The following is a 17,483-nucleotide window of genomic DNA, read 5'->3' as shown; positions in this document are numbered from 1 at the left end:
GATTTTTCGCAAAAATGAACTACTTAGATATAAATGTCAAAGCATATCACTACAAAATCCATAGGATATCTAGATTTATTAATCAAATCAAGCCCTCCTTTTGCTATTTAATCTCCAGAGAAACCAGAATGGTCCTTTCTCTTTTTTATTTAGGTATGGAGGAAACACAAGTCATACCTCTCATGAGTATCTGCTGCTATCATCAATATAGTAATTTTGTGGACAGGCTGGATGGGACCGTAGGTTTGGAATTTTACTTCTGCCCCAGGGACTAGTTCGACTTGTAGTTCCAGAATCTTGATCAGCTTATCTGGAAGTTGCCTTTGCTATTAGAGAAAGATTCATGTACTGAGAAACTGATAATACACCCAAAACTCATTTGCTAATTTACAGTAAGAAATATTGTAAACTCATGTCTTCATGACAACGCTAATGTATTACTTTTGCTTTATAGTTCCTAAAGAGTTTTGAATTCATGATCTCATTTTGGAACCTCATGACTTATGACTTTTTAACACAGTGACTTAATTTATTTCAAAATTGTTTATCAGGTGGAATATATCAAAAAAGCTCAAAGCAGAACAGGGGACCATATCTTAGTTGTCAAGAATAACATAGTTAACAGTTCTTCATATTTCCTTCCTTTTCTATGCATGTTTATATAATTGAGAATATATTGTATATGCCATTTAAATGTCAAAGTTTTTTTTTCTGGTTATGATGGCAATCTATACTTTTGTAAATATTTTGGAAAAGTTGTAGAAAGCAGACAAAAGTCCAAAGCAGAACATGAAAATCACATATAACCTACTACTGTAGTTAACCACAATGAAAAATTTGGTGTACTTCCTCTCAGTATTTTTTTCCTTTTTATTTTTTTGTTTTTTAAAAACCGTAGTTGAGATCGTACCAAGGTAGGAATGCTTGGGGAGACCAACACTGGCTGGGCTTGGATCAGGCAGCCTCTACTCTCCAGTTGAGCGGATTGGAAGCTGCAGATCAGCACTTTTCTTCCTGGACAGGGGTAGTGAGAGTGAATATTTTCCTTTAAAGCTCACTTCTTTCTGTGTTTTAAGCTGTATTTGTACATAGATTCCCCCCCTCCCCCCAAATCTTCAAAGCTATCGACACTTGCCCATATTTCAAAAAGTTATCCTTGACGGCTTCTGGAAGCCCGTTCGACCCTTCACTTCTGCTCATCGAAAGACTCCCGCCCTAACTTCACTTTCTCCCGCGATAGTTGAGGAGGTGGTAGGAAGTCTCAAGTTTGGAGCTTCAAAGGGATCCTGAAACTCCCAACAGCCGAGTCACAGCCCTCGCCCCGCGGCGGGGTCAGGAGCGCCCCGGGGCTCCACTAGTAGGCTTCGTGTCTCTCAGTGGAAGGGTTGCGACCACGGAAGGCCTTCGCGGTTACGTCCTCTGCTCCAGGGGCGGCCGCAGTCCTCAGGGACGCCAGCCCATCCTCGCCCCTCCCGAGGTTACTCTCAGAGCGCACTTCCATGTGTCTCCGAGTCCTCACATCCCGCTGTTCTCGGGAGGGTCTTTTCCCATCTTGAGGAGGCTTGTAGGCCTCAGGCTCGCTCTCTGCCTGCCGTGAGATCCGGGCAGGCCTCTGTCACAGAACCCAATGGTCGGATCCTCTCCTCCCCGCTTTGCGAGCGTGGAGAAGTGCGTCCCTTCTCGCTTGCCTTATGCCTGGCGAGGCGGGGACCACACTACCGTGCTGCTTGCCGGAGGGGGGAACGCTCACGTGCGGCACTCTGCTTTCCAGCCGGTGACAGTAGCTCCCGAGAAAACCAACGTTCAGACTACCCGAATCAGTATTATTTTGTCCTGGGAGCCCGCACAGGAGGGCGGAAAGAACAGCTACTCGAGTTGGGCAGTGGACGCGCCCCTCTTCTCCCCCGCGGTTCGCCTGAACCGCCTGGAGCTGCAAGCGCGCCAGTCGCGGCGGAGCTTCCTCAGCCTTTGACAGCTCCGCGCGAGCACCACGGGCCTGGAGTCCCAGCTCCAGGGGCGGGACGGGGCGGGGCGAGAGCGCGAGGGGCGGGGCGAGCGCGAGTCGGGGCCAGAGGAGGGAGCGCGCGAGCGGAGCCGAGTGGTGCCGAGCGGAGAAGGGAGGTTCTGGGGAGAGGCAGGCAGAGCCCGCCGGCCGCCTGCGGCTCAGCGCTGATTGTGCTGCGTCGCCCGGCTCAGCGTACCCCCGCCTCTGCCCAGGCTTCCGCAAAACTTTTATTCTCTGGGGCTCCCCGGGGTGTCTGAAGGAATCGGAGCGCTCGGCCGGCTCTACGCTCCCCTGTCGCGGCGACTGAGGGGACGTGCATCCCTTGCCCGCTGGGCTCTCGTGCCCCGCGCCTCACCTGCTGCTGATCCGCTCCTCAGAGCGGCGAGGGGGCACCCGCGGAGAGGCCGCGCGGGCGCCAGCGCCCCCGAATTCTCCCGCCCACCGCGGTGGACTCGCCCGGCGCAACTTTAACTTGATTCCTCTAGCCCAGCCCGGGCACCCGCTGCTGTTGCTTTGCTGCCGCCGCTGCCGTCTCGGCCGCCGCCTCACAAAGGGGCGCGGGAAGGGAGGCGGCGCGGTCCGCGGGCACAGGCGCCGGTGCGCAAGGCGCGGGCCTCCGTGCCGCCGAGGCCGGGAGACAAAAGGGAAACTGCCTCTGTTCGCCGTGCGGGCTGGGAGCAGCCAGCTCGTCCGCCTCCTGCCCGGCTCCGCGAGCCTCCTCCCCCCACCCCCGGCTGCTGCTCCGCCTCCCTCCCCGCGGGCTGTCCCCGCAGTGCTCCGGGACCCGGCGAGCCTTCGGGGCGCGCGTCGCTGCTGGTGGTTGGGGCTGTAGCGATAATAAATGATAGAGGATACAATGACTTTGCTGTCTCTGCTGGGTCGCATCATGCGCTACTTCTTGCTGAGACCCGAGACGCTCTTCCTGCTGTGCATCAGCTTGGCACTGTGGAGTTACTTCTTCCACACGGACGAGGTGAAGACCATCGTCAAGTCCAGCCGGGACGCGGTGAAGATGGTGAAGGGCAAGGTGGCGGAGATCATGCAGAATGATCGGCTCGGGGGGCTCGACGTGCTGGAGGCCGAGTTTTCCAAGACCTGGGAGTTTAAGAGCCACAACGTGGCCGTGTATTCCATCCAGGGCCGGAGAGACCACATGGAGGACCGATTCGAAGTTCTTACGGACCTAGCCAACAAGACGCACCCGTCCATCTTCGGGATCTTTGACGGACATGGGGGCGAGGTAGGAGTTCTCTGGGGTTTTGTTTGAGTGGGTGTGTGTAAACAGGATGTGTGCGTAGCAGGGTAAGAACTGGGTGCGAGGGGCGTGGTGATGACCTGGTGCCGGGCTGGACAAAGACATTAGATCCAAATGTGGCTCAAGTTGCTAAAAAATAGTGCTGGCTCCAGACCTCTTGGGATTCAGTGGCCAATTTGGGGGACGGAGGGTCACCCATAACCTATTTTGTGCCTCATAATTTATGAGGTTTCCCAGGATCAGAACCCAGCAAATGACTGTGCTAGTTTTGGGGGGGGGGGAGTTTATGGTTTCTACAGGGAACTTTGGCCCAGGGCCTCAGCGCCCCTGTTCTAGGGTTTGAGGCCAAGCTTAGGCATAAAGAAGGAAGAAAATATCTTTGATTCTCTTAGGGAAAAGAGACCAAATCTGCAGAGCCGAGTCAGTGAGGGCTCAGTGAAGATGAAGGAAGCCTTGACTCCTTCCCATTGCAATCTCCTAGAGGAGGAACCCGAGGGGCACCTCTGCGCTTCTTCCCAACTCCATTAACTTTGCAAGTGCAATCGGGCCAGTTGACAGCAGCGCCTCGCTGGTCGTCTGCTTTTAGCTGGATTGTGGCGCGGGACCGAGATGCCTCTGGCCTTTGCAGAGGTGGCAATGCCTGCAGAGGCGGCGGGTGCCCAGATCTCGCCCCTGAGTCCTGGTCAGCGTGGGCGCGCAGACATCTCCCTCCTTCTAAACTCCTTTATTTGGTGTTCATCTAGGAGCAAGAGATGATGTTGGAGGCCGGTTCAGGTCCCTCTGCCGCATTTCTGCGGCACCTTGATTGCGCGCCGGGGCTCATATTTCCTGGAGGTCGGTCGGGCGAGGGTTGGCTCTGGTCCTCGGGCATCTGCTCAGGGGAAGTGAGTGGCAAATGTGGCTTTAGCGCCGTTCTCTCAAGCGCACCAGGCCAGCCACACCATCTCTCTCAATTGGCAGTTTGTAAGAGTTTCAATGCTGTAGTTTTTAATTTTTTTGCAGCATACTTTCTTACTCATATTCCCCCAGTCCCCATCGCCACCCTTATTTCATTAACACCCCACCCCACCTCCCGTGCTCTGTGCTGGCATCCAACTTTCCCTCCAACTCTCTTCTTGGTCCTTCTGGTCTCTGGTGAGCTGTAGGGGAAGTCTGGATGTCATTCTGTTTCACGAATTGCTTGTGTTTTGGCCTTTGTTTTGCTCAATTGGTTATCTAATTTGCATTCTGTCTTTGATACAAAGTCATTTCACCCACCACACTCTGTTAATCTTTCCGAGATAGTGTACCCATCTACCTTAAACCAACTTTGCCAGGAAAGACAAACTTAGTGGGAAAATTTCTTTGGTAGAACTGAGATCAGATTTTGCTATTTTCCATCCACCCTAGCCCTATGTTCTGTCTTTCAAAATGAAGGATTCTTACTGGTTGTAATTTTGTAGCTTCTCGTGTAGTGTGGGGTTCTTTTCCCCTTGGTCACATAATAGGTGAAAAATATGAAATTAATTGAGGGAACAGGTGCTGTGTGCCTGGAAAGACACATACCTGAATGATAATGTTGCCAATATAATGACTGAATTGTTTTCTTGGTTTGATCAGAATGCCTATGTTTTTATTGTATATGCCTAGACCATTATAAATCATTTAATAAAGCTTATATTTATTATATATTTTTAAATTAAAATTGGCAGCTGATAATCTGCTTCTGGTCTTAGAAAGCACAGTTTTATTTTTAATTTAAAGTTCTGGATGTAATATTAGTGTTGTGAAACTTTGGGTTGTGCTTGCCTGAGTGTGCTGTATTGGCATGTTTTGATCCTGCACGTGCAAGTGAATGAGTATTTAAAATTTTCTGTTAAGTTGATATTTTAAAATCTGAAAATCGCAGACCTAAACAGATTTCAGGTTGAAAAATTTCCAGTACTATCTTTCGGTAAACGTATCATCCAGAAAAGGGACATGATAAATGTTTTTATTTAAATAGAAGCATTTTACATGTATAGGTACTCTCCTTAAAAATAGGGTAATCATTCTATCTATAACCTCTTATAGTATGTAGCCAGTTCATTCATTTTGACTTCTTTTTAGGGCAAAATAAGAAAAGTGATATAAAAGGTAGTTATTTAGTTGTTGGAATGTGATAATAACAAATAATATTAGGTGATTTCTCTCTTGCTTTTTTTTCATTCAAGGAAAGTCCCATCTAATTGTCATCTTTTGTGTTGTTTAGCTCCTTTAACATTCACCAGAGGAGGGTGCCACTGTTTGATTTTGGTATAGATGATAGTTGTCTCCTTTCAGAAAAGAGGAAGATTTTTCTGAACTCCCTATTATTTATATATGTTGTGTGAGAAGATAAATGAGGACTTTAATTTTATTTCTAATAATTCAAACTAATAAGATGGGCTATAAAAAATGAGGGCCCATCTGTAATGATACTGCTTTTTAAATTTCATAGAAAAGACCTAAGTCACCTTGTATATGTACATTTCATCCCATTTTTTAGATGAGATGTTTGTTGATGGGCTTAAGATGTGACCTTTGTAAGGCAAGTTCAAGGCCTTCATTTTGGTGATTTTTATATTAAACTGCTGGACAAATTAGTTTGCATATTTGCCTAGATAGATAGCACACTAGGGATACAAAGGTGAATGAGACATGATTCCTATCCTCACAAAGTTTCAGTGTAGAGAGATAGATCTGTAACCAAAAATTACAGCTGGAGCATGCTTAGGGTATTATGGGAACACTGAGGAAAAGCATTTAAATCAGACTGGGAGGTGGGAGGCCCAGGGAAAGACACTTTGAAGGCATTATTTACTGTAAGTTAAAAGCACAGGCTTTGGTTTGAGATCTTGCTTTGAATCTCTGCTCTGCCTTATACTGGCTGTGATCATGGACAAGTTGCTTAGTCAACTTTATCTGGGAGTTTTTAATCTGAAAAATAGGGATAATAATACATGTAAGGTACAACTCCATCAATTGTATTATACACTGTCTAGAGAAATACTGAATGGAGAAAATGATGTGGAAAAAGAAAGCTTAGAGACCAAGAAGTCTGCATTGTTAGGGCAACAATATCTTAGGAAGAGAGAGTCTTCCTATGAAAGCCACAATTTTGATCACTAGAAAGGCATATGTTAGATATGGATAATTTATTAGGTATCCCCCAAACTCTCTCTTTGTTCTAACTTGTGGTAAACTGGTTATTAATTCAGGATTTCAGGTATCTTAGCATTGGGAAAGCAGCATCCAGGTTTCCAGGGCAAATTTTCTGATTAGTCAAAAGGAATATTCCCTGTGATTAATTAGTAAGTTGGTATTCTGATTTACACTTCAACCTCTTAGCATGCGTGGGTTCTCTGGAGTCTACTCAATTGTGTATTTTTGACAAAGATATATCTCTGGACTTATGCTGAGGACCAGACTCTGGAGAGCTATGACTTCTACATGGATGACATCTTAGAGAGCCTGTCTCAGTGGTCATACAGGCCAGCTTCCTCACTTGATGCCATTGTGCCCTTGAAACATTCTAACCATGATACTGTGGGTGGATGGTTGGTTCTGAGTGTGTGTGTGTGTGTGTGTGTGTGTGTGTGTGTGTGTGTCTAAAGCTATGGCAGTGATTGTTTTTCTGTATAACAAAATATTTACAAAGATTAAAACATTGAAAAGGTAAAAAAAATAGCTCAACTTATACCAACTGATGTGGAAAGGTTATTTTTATAGATTTTTTTAAAGCTCGTTTATTTTAAGGGTTGGGGGGAGCACAAGGGGGGAGGGGCAAAGAGAGGAGAGAGAGAATTCCAAGCAGGCTCCATCATGCTGTCAGCTCAGAGCCAGATGCGGGGCTTGATCTCATGAACTGTGAGATCATGACCTGACCCAAAACCAAGAGTTGGACACTTAACTGACTGAACCACCCAGGTGCCCTGATATGGAAAGGTTATTTTTAAAATTAAAAAAATAATGTTTATCAAGAAAAAAATGTTTTTTTTTGGTGTGTGTGTGTATGTGTGTGCTTATCTGTATTTTTTATCTATAGGCAAAAGGTGTTTTTGTTTGTGTTTTTGTTTTTGTTTTTTTTTGTTGACTCGTTTTACTTTTTACATTATGCAGAAGAAATAGCACCAATCCTTTGAGGCAGCTGTTCATGGCTGAAACCTCTCTGGAAAAACAGATTGTTATGTGTTCCATCATTACTGTATTAAAGGTCATATATCATTGTATCATACAGTTGACACACAGCTTGGCCAGTGGTTAAGCTTAGAGCACCACACTTCACATCAGAGAAGCTGTACTTGAGATGCTTTTCTGGGGCGGTAGTCTTCAGGCTCCTCACTTCTCAGAAGTGAGGAGGAGAAACTGCTTATAGAAGGTTGCCTGCAGGATATATATATAGTCTAGTTCTTTAGACCAATGGTTCTTAACTTTTCTTGAGTTATGCTTTGTGGATGTTGTAAAACTACAGACATATCCCCAAGAAGAATGGACACGTGCATCAGGTTTTGTTTATAATTTTAAAGATAAGCGAATGCATGAAGCCTCTGGATTTTAGGTTAGTCTAGATAGAATAAAATCTATTTCTAATAAATCTAGACCTGCAGGGAGCTGTATACCTGGACCCCTTCCTTGGCCTGATTGTTGTTTTTTCCATTATTTGCATTTATTGACTTGTGTGCTGTCGTTTGCCTGTGAGGGTTGTTTTGAGGAATGGTTGTCCAAAGTTCTCCAACAAATCAACTGCAAATATGTCCTTGAGGACTTTGTTTGTACATTATGAGGACCAAGGGAAAGACAGTTCTCTGACAGCTTTTTGTTTTTATCTTAAGGGTATTGAGTCATGTGACTGGCTCTCCCTGTGTTTGTTGGCTACTAGAAATGTTAGATATGAACCTTTGACCTGCCTCTAACAAATATACAGAATTTTATAGAAGACATTAATTTGGCATATGAACCTCACTCCCAGGACAGCTTATCTTTCCTACATTCAGTTTTCCTTTGTTTTATTTTTTTCTTTCTCCTCTCAGATATGTCATTTTATCTTGTTGTGGTATATATATTTATGTAAGTTTCATTGGATCCTTTCTGAAATAAGATATAGCTCTGAATTATTAAATTAGGAGTGGCACGATGAATGATCTGCTTTTCAGACACTATAACTGCTCTTAGTAAATGTTGAGTTCCCACATTAGTGAGGTACAGGAGGCCTGTGGATTTAGTGTGGACAAATGCCTTATGATTTAAGAGAAAATTCAGATTACTTTGGTTTAAAATGACACATTGCCATTTCTGCCAAAAAAGGAGGGGTAGTTTCCTTCTTAGTCAGCCTCTCTCTTGTGCCTGGGGGCCTCTGTGTAGGTGCATGCAAGATCATGACTGCTGACCTTGGTGCATCTTCTGAACAGATTGTTTAGAAATTCAGTTCAATTAAACCGACATTTTCTATATAGTCTGACATATGTGGAAAACAATGTTATGTTCTCTGTGTTGCCTAAAGATGAATCAGTGCATTCTCTGCCCTCAGGGAACATTCCATCTACTTGGAGAGATGAGCTTCTTTATAGCAGAGCTACAAGGTACAGTTGGGCTACCTATAAGAGGTGATGGCCTGACTAAGGGAGTGTGAGGAGTCTTGGGTAATTTTGAAGAGAAGTTGACATTTGATTATATCCTAGCATTTCATTAGACAGGGATTAGGAGGGAGGATGAGAAGATGACTGTACAGGTTGAAGAAAAAATAAAATGACACAGAGGAAGTAAAAAGCAGGCACAGTTGGAAAAAAGGCAGGTAGCCCATGTGTTTAGAGCAGGATTTCCCCAACTGCTATCATTCTATAAGCCTATTCATTATTTTTTTCATTTTTGAGTACTTTCTGTGTTTTGATATAGTCAATATTATTTTTTAGATTGACTTTTTTTTAGTCAAGTAAATTTATTTAAAAAATAAACTTCCTATTAGCACTGTTGAGTAGAAAATCATTAAATGAAGTTCTTAGCCTCCAATCTGCTAAGAAGCTGTCTCCATTGTGAAGTGGAATGATTTTTAGATGGTTCTTCTCCTAGTCTCTGGTTGCCTCTAGATTCCCTCTATCCCCCTCTCCTTGCTTTTTATAAGCAGAAAAGTGGCTTTTAAAATTTAATTGTTGGCCATAGGAAGAAGAAAGGCAGGCTGCTTACTCCCTTCCCAGGTGGAAGGTATCTCTAGTGATGCCACTCCTCAAAGAATTCTGGTTTGGAACTGCTTTCCACTGTGACTTATGTGACAGATAAGATTTCATGTGTAACATACATTCATGGGGAACCCAGACTTATGGTCAGTTCCCAGTGGTGTAGCAGAAATCCCACCCCGCTTTCTGATGCAGGTAAATGAGAAGACATTAGAGTAATAAATTTGAATCCTTTCTAGCTTAGTTTAAAAAGTAAATAATTCACAAGTTTTGATACTTGAGTCATTATTGGTCACAAAAGCAAGCTCAAAGACACAGAGAACAGATTGGTGATTGCCAGAAGCAGGAGTGAGGCATGGGCAAAATGGATGAAAAGAGTCAAAAGGTATAAAATTCTAGTTGTAAAATAAAAATAAGTGATGGCGATGTAATGTACAGCATGGTGACTAGAGTTAATGCTATTGTGTTGCATATTTGAAAGTTGCTTACAGGGTAAGCCTTAAAAGTTTTCATCACAAGAAAAAAAATTCTTTAACCCTGTGTGGTAATGGATGTTAACTAGGCTTATTGTGGTGATCATTTCTCAATACAGACAAATTTTGAGTCCTTATGTTGGATGCCTGAAACTAACATAATGTTGTATGTCAACTGTATCTCAGTTACAAAAATACTTGCAAAAACTAAAAAAAGTAATATTTTCATTTTGAGTGCTAATATTTGAAATTAAAACAACATTTTTAAAAACTTTTATTTGAGAGAGAGAGAGAGAGAGAGAGAGAGCGAGCATGCACAGGGGAGGGGTAGAGGGAGAAGGAAAGAGAATCTCAAGTAGCCTCCATGCCAGTGCCCAGCATGGAGCCTGACATAGGGATGCATCCCACAACCCTGGGACCATGAACTGAGCCAAAATCAAAGGTTGGACACTCAACCAACTGAGCCACCCAGGTGCCCCTAGTATTTGATTGTTCATAATTTCTGTTTTGAACTTTAACCACTTCAGTAATGAATTTTTGTGGTTTAACTTTTATTATCATTTGAATAATCCTATTTAGTAGATACGTCTTAGCAAGTTAAACATATTTAAAAATAAATTAACTTTAAAATTATAAAAGTAATGTGACTACGTGATAGATAGTATGGAAAAGAAAAAAAGTCACTCAAAACCCCATTCTCTTTTCACATCCACTATTAGGATTTTGGTGTATTACTTGCTTATCTTTTTTTATATGCATTTTAAATATAATTTTACATTGTTATAATGATGTACATTTGGTTTTAAAATCTTGGCTTTTTTCCCACTTTTTATAAGCCTATAAACACAAAGTCATTTTCCTCCATATTTTTTTTTTAAATTTAAAAAAAAAATTTTTTTAAATGTTTTTATTTATTTTTGAGACAGAGAGAGACAGAGCATGAGCAGGGGAGGGGCAGAGAGAGAGTGAGACACAGAATCCGAAGCAGGCTCCAGGCTCTGAGCTGTCAGCACAGAGCCTGACGCGGGGCCCGAACCCACAGACTGTGAGATCATGACCTGAGCTGAAGTCGGACGTTTAACCGACTGAGCCACCCAGGTGCCCCTATTTCTTTCTTTTTATTTTTTATTTTTTTTATTTTTTTAATGTTTATTTATTTTTGAGAGAGACAGAGACAGAGTGTGAGTGGGAAAGGGACAGAGAGAGAGGGAGATACAAAATCCCAAGCAGGCTCCAGGCTCTGAGCTGTCAGCACAGAACCTGATGCAAGCTCAGACTCATGACCCATGAGATCATGACCTGAGCTGAAGTCGGATGCTTAACCAACTGAGCCACCCAGGCACCCCTCCATAATTCTTTATTATATTCCTAATGTGTTTCTTAGCAATAGATTAATATTATACTGAATGGCTGGCTGTTTGATAAATCACTCAATAGCTTTCTTCCTGGTATACATTTAGGTTCCTCTAACTTTTCACCTTTGTAAATAACATTGTAATAATAATAATAATAATAATAATAATAATAATTTTCGTATATTTTTATAATTATAATAATTCTGTGCTTCTACTGTAGTTTGTGCAGGTGTTTCTACTGTAGAAATCTACTGTAGGTGGATTTCCAGAAGTAGAGTTTCTGGATCAGAGGAGAAATAAAGAAACCACCGTTATTGGTAATAATAATAATAATAATAATAATAATGGCTGACATTTATTGAATATGTTTAATATGCCAGGCAGTGTTTAAGGTACTTTATATATATTATCTGATTTTAATTATCATAACAGTGTTTGAGATAGGTACTATATATCTCCATTTATATATGTAGAAATTAAGGTACTGAGAAGTTAAGTAATTTACCCACAGTCTCTTGTAGCTCATGGGTGGCGAAACTAGAATTTGAAAGTGGGATTCAGATTTGGAGCTGTCTCCAAACCCTATGCTTTCAGCTTCTGGTTTAAATTCCACGAATCTCATAATTTCGACAGTGAAGTGTGGATAGCATTGTTAGATGGACATTGCCTGGTCTTCTCAGGTCGCTCAGTAGGACTTGGAGTTTCTCATTTGATTCTGACAGTTGTGTCCCTGTGACATGTGGTATTGTTCTTGGAAACTCTATGCTGGAAATCTCAGTAGGTAGATCTATTTACCTAAGGAAGTCCTGCAGTTAAAAAAAAATTGGGCTTAGAAGTTAGAGCAGATGCTGACTCACAAGCAGCCATTCTCATCCACTCCCCTTCTTTGCTGGCAGAATCTCTGTCCCACTGCAGAGAATCTCTTAACACTTCTGCCTGTTAGCTCATGAAAGGCTTGCATAGAAGTTATGGTGGCATCAACATAGCCATGTGCAAAAATTATTTAGGTTTTATTTTACTTTAAAGTACTAAAGACTTGACTTTAGAATAAATGTGGTGTGTATGTGTTAACATTATTTCTTTTTATACTGAAGCGGTGTTTTTTTTTTTATAACTAAAATAATTTCCTAATCTGTAAACAATTGTTAATTTAATTAAAAAGTTTTTAAAATTTATTTTTGAGAGAGAGAGGGAAAAAAAAAAGCAGGAATGGAGAGGGGCAGAGAGAGAGGGGGACAGAAGATCTGAAGCGGTCTCTGCACTGACAGCAGAGAGCCTGATAAAGGGTGTGAACTCAGGAACAGTGAAATCATGACCTGAGCTGAAGTTGGGTGCTTAACCAACTGAGCCACTAGGTGCCCCAATTTAATTCTTGTTAAGATTTTATTAAAAAAAAATTTTTTTTTTAACGTTTATTTATTTTTGAGACAGAGAGAGAGACAGAGCATGAACGGGGGAGGGACAGAGAGAGAGGGAGATACAGATTCGGAAGCAGGCTCCAGGCTCTGAGCCATCAGCCCAGAGCCCGACGCAGGGCTCGAACTCACAGACTGCGAGATCATGACCTGAGCTGAAGTCGGACGCTTAACCGACTGAGCCACTCAGGCGCCCCAGGATTTTATTTTTTAAGTAATCTCTGCATCTGACATGGGGCTTGAACTCATAACCCTGAGATCAAGAGTTGTATGCTTTACCGACTGAGCCAGCCAGATTTGATAACTGCTAAATTAACAGTTATTTAATTTTAAATAGCAAAATATTATTTTTTCATTTGTTTACAATATTGTGTTGGTATGTTTAGTTTGAATAGATGATAGTCATGTGTTTCCATTCTAGAAGGCTACCTAATACATTAGCCAACGTTAACTTTTAGCCAACGTTAAGGTAAGCCCAAGCTTTGGTGATGGCTAGTTATAATCTGTTTTTAATAAGAATCTTCAAAGGTAAAGTTTAAAACAAAGGAAGCCATCATTTAAAAAAATAGTTGGTGGCATTATAGTACCATTTGTAGCTTTCTTTTATAATTATAGGCCTCTCTACAAAGCACTTTAAGTAAATATTTGTGTAGAGAAAATTGTGCATATTGATAAATTGATATACTTTCAGTAAACTTGAAATCTGTGCTAGGAAAAGCTGTGCTTAAAAAGTGAAGGTATAATAATTTACATCTGAGAAGCAAATCTGAAAATTTTGATCACTTGGTCTTTCTGGAGAATATTTTTTTCCCTTTCTCTGTTTAATGAGAATAGGACCCGATTTAATGGAACCTTAGCTGCCTCCAGCTTGTCTAGAATGAGGGAAGGTTCTGGTAGTTGAGTCTGTTAAAAATGAGACTTACTTACTTTCCTCCATTCCTAGAAGACAAGGGAGTTCTTGTCTGCTACTGGGCACAGAGCCCCTGAAGGTAAGTCTGGGCTACTGCAAATAATTACATAAAATGTTCATTGTACAATGATACCAGATAGAGACACACTATTTCTAATGTAGAAAAGAACTGTCTGCTCCCAAGCTAGGCACAATCACTTGGTAAGGGTGCCTTTTTCTAATTTGTACAGAAGTGAAAGGCACCATAGCAATAGTCTGTATTTCTGAGACTCACATTCTTTACCATACCATCCATCATTATTGCACTCCTTGTTCTGCTCCAGTATTGAGCAGCTGACAGATAATCTATTGGTCTTAGTTGCTAAACCAAAGACCAGTTATCCATTTCACATCATGTCATCAAACCTTATGACTTCCCTGGAGAAGTGCACACTTATTTGCATTTGCTTTTCAAGATGAATATTCCAGGCTTTAGTCATTGTAAATGTGAGTGGGGATTTAATGGCCTGTAGCAATACATCTTAAATATTTCAAATTGTATTTTTAATAGAACAGTCTATATTCAGCACTGCTCTTGGACAATAAGGTTTTTCATCTAAAAACATTTAAAAAATTATTCTTTTAGTTATAGAATTGCCATATGGCAAAAACTGTTTTAGTCTGATAAGTATATACCATTTCTTTCTAACCTAGTAAGAGCTTTCAAATTTCTTTTTAATTAAATAACTTAACTTTCAGTTTAATTAGTCACTGGACATTTTCTGGCCAAATAAGTCTCTTCCTGACCCTTGTATTTTCTAGAAATTGAGACATAGTAGGATTTTTGGTCATACTATTTACCTTTTTGCTGCCTAGAATAATAAGGTGAATTTGCTGTAACAACAGGTTTGCATAGGTATATGATAAATATGACTGACCCAGAATTTGGGATTAAGAAGTTTCAACTTCCCTTTTATTTAAACTTAGAGGTTTCCTACATTTCTGTTTAGAAAGAAGATACATTTTCTCTTTAGATAGGCCTGGCAGGGATCTTGAATTGTCATATAATCCAAATATAGTGCCTAAGGCTTCACAGCTACATGAATAATCTATTTTTAAACACTTTCATCAAGGAGATTCCATACTGTCCCTGGAGAATTTTTTTTTTTTTTTCTATAGTCCTATCTCTCAGGAAATTCGTTATATATGAACTAATTCCCTTTGGTTTAAACTTATTTCTTAGTCTGCCCTTAACAGAGATATAGTAGAATTCAGTTGTTGCCATTTGTAAGTCAATAAGATTATGGGAATCAAAAATCTTCTTCCCCTCATGTTAAATAAGTACATCAAATTATAGGAGAAACACTCATCTCAAAGAAAGGAGACATAAGGTAATTTCTACCAAAGACAGAATAGTTTCCAAATGATCAATAATATCTCCTCTTTGTAAGGAGCTGTTTTGGCAATAAAGGAAATGTCCTTTCCCTTTATTTTTACAGATTGGTTAGTTTTGTCTTATTATGTCCATTGTCAGAGGCTTAGGCTATAGGTGGAGTAAATTTTGTTAGCTAGGAAGAAGGGGAATGGGAATCGTTGTTGGGTAGCCTTGGGGAGGAGGTTCAGAGAACATGGCCTGGAACATTTCTTGTCTGCACATTAGCAAACTCATTGGAAAATGTTGCTGTAAAGTATATAACATTGACAAGAGGGAAAAAAGAAAGCTTTAGAAGACTATAAAAGGGTAAGCCATCTTATTTTTGGATTGGCTTAGAGGTGACTTTACCTGGGAGCTGAGGTGTAAATTTGGTATTTTAGGGCCCCAACAAGTTTTAAGAAACTATTAGTAGGTAGTTTTTTTTAATTCACATTTTCTGTCTGTTCTGTATATACTGGCAACAAAGAGGGGCTTGAGTGTTTGGGGAAGAACAAGGTGCTTTTTGCTGTGATACATGACTGTGTGTTCAGTACAGGTAAGGCTACTGATGAGTGTGGAAATATCACAGCAGTTCTTTTGTTGGCTACCCATTTCTCTTTTACTATCTTCCTGTTTTAGACAAAGAATTTCTTCAAATGCAGTAGGATTTTTGTCTCTTAATTATTAGGAATCACAAGTTTTGTGATTATGTTTAAAAATATTCTGATCTACTCCAGGCCAGAGAGAAGAGATTCCTGGGAGGGCCAGAATTTGTGTACACATTTTGCAGGGGAACAGCCTGGCAGTCGTCTGGTCTCCAGTGAGAGGGGAGGGTGTTAAAGTCTTCTGATGTTTCTGGAGGCCAAAATGAATGCATTTGGAGTAAATTCTGTGTGTGAGGATGAAGTGCTCATCCTGCTGCTGCTGCTATAAATTGATTACGATGAGGCCATCTTTTCATTATGTCTTCCTGACTGTTTATTACTAGTCTATAGAAATGCTGACTGACTAAACTTCCTATTTAGTTTTAGTAGCTTTTCTGGTGATTCATTCTCTCTACTTTGTTTTTTTATTTTAAAAGATATGCAATCATATTGTCTACAAATAATATAATTTTGTCTCCTGCTTCCTAAATTGTTATACTTTTTTTTTGTTTGTTTGTTTCCTGCCTCATTGCATTAACTAGAACAGAACAATGTTCTGTAATACTCATGATAGTGAGTGTTCTTATGTTCCTATATTTGAGATTATTTAAAAAGTTTGAGATCAGGGAAATGTGAAATGGCTTCAGTTTATGGATAATAGGGCTAAAGTTTCTTTACTGAAAGATGAAATCCAAAGGTAAAGTAAGAGCCAAAGAAGAAAGGATATTCAAGGTATGGGAATCAAGAGAATTCATGATCACGAGGATGGACTAGAACTTGGTATAGATGTGTTGCTGAAAACTAACGTGCATTGAGTACATGCAGGGGAGAGCCCTGTCTTTTCTTCTTTGGGTAAAAATTATCATCACTAGATCAGCATTAGTCTGAAGGATAAGCACAATATCTGTTGTACAAGATACTGATTGTGCAGGTTGTGAAGACCTAGCAAGATACACACAGGAATCTCTTCCCCTGGTTCTAGAGTAGTGGGAAGTCTGGAGCCATCTTGCCCTTGCAATTCTGCTGGTTTTGGTGAAGGTTGTCCTTATTTTATCTGGGATTTCCTGTGCAGAAAATCCTTGCCCTGTTTCTATTATCTGTCTTGTAAGGAAACTGCAGCTGCTTACAGATTTTCATACTGAGTGGGGTTAGGTTGTATTAGTGTACAGAGACAAAATCTTAATGTAAGATCCCTCAAATTGCCCATAAAGAAGAGTGTTTGTGATTTTCACCTCTTATTCTGTAGAGATATATGTAATTATAAATGTATAACTATATATCCAAAGTAATTAATAGTACAGAAAAAGTGTGTGCATGTAAAATATAGGAATGTATAGTTATAAATATGTAACCACATATCGCAAATAATGTATAGTACAGAATAAAGTGTGTGCATATGAAATATAGTTTTATAGTGTTTTATTTTTATTTATTTATTTATTTATTTATTTATAAAAATTTATTTATTTATTTTGAGAGAGAGAGAGTGAGCATGAGTGGGAGAGGGGCAGAGAGATAGGGAGAGAGAGAGAGTCCTAAGCAGGCTCCATGCTGTCAGTGCAGAGCCTGACATGGGGCTTGATCTCACAAACCTTGAGATCATGACCTGACACAAAATCAGGAGTTGGATGCTTAACCAGCTGAGCCACCCAGCCACCCTTATAGTGTTTTAAATAAGAAAAGAGTTTCTGGGAATGTCAGCTGGTGCAGCCACTCTGGAAAACAGTATGGAGGTTCCTCAAAAAACTAAAAATACAACTACCCTATGACCCAGCAATTGCACTACCAGGTATTTATCCAAGGGATACAGGTGTGCTGTTTCAAAGGGACACATGCACCCCAGTGTTTATAGCAGCACTATCA

General features: G+C 40.9%; 1 protein-coding gene across 1 annotated transcript in view; it reads left to right on the top strand.

Moving 5' to 3' along the window:
• Positions 1-1,735: 1,735 nt before the first annotated feature.
• The window catches only part of PPM1L (protein phosphatase, Mg2+/Mn2+ dependent 1L), a 302,063-nt gene continuing 286,315 nt past the window's right edge, over positions 1,736-17,483 (top strand). Inside the window, exon 1 of the mRNA XM_045503076.1 lies at positions 1,736-3,245. Coding sequence (XP_045359032.1) covers positions 2,847-3,245 — 399 coding nt within the window. The 5' untranslated portion in view covers positions 1,736-2,846. The remainder of the gene's footprint in view (positions 3,246-17,483) is intronic.

The sequence above is a fragment of the Leopardus geoffroyi genome, chromosome C2, assembly GCF_018350155.1.
Source record: "Leopardus geoffroyi isolate Oge1 chromosome C2, O.geoffroyi_Oge1_pat1.0, whole genome shotgun sequence".
In the NCBI taxonomy this organism is placed as follows: Eukaryota; Metazoa; Chordata; class Mammalia; order Carnivora; family Felidae; genus Leopardus; species Leopardus geoffroyi.
Note: the sequence above shows the minus strand (reverse complement) of the source record. Positions and strands in the feature narration are given on the sequence as shown.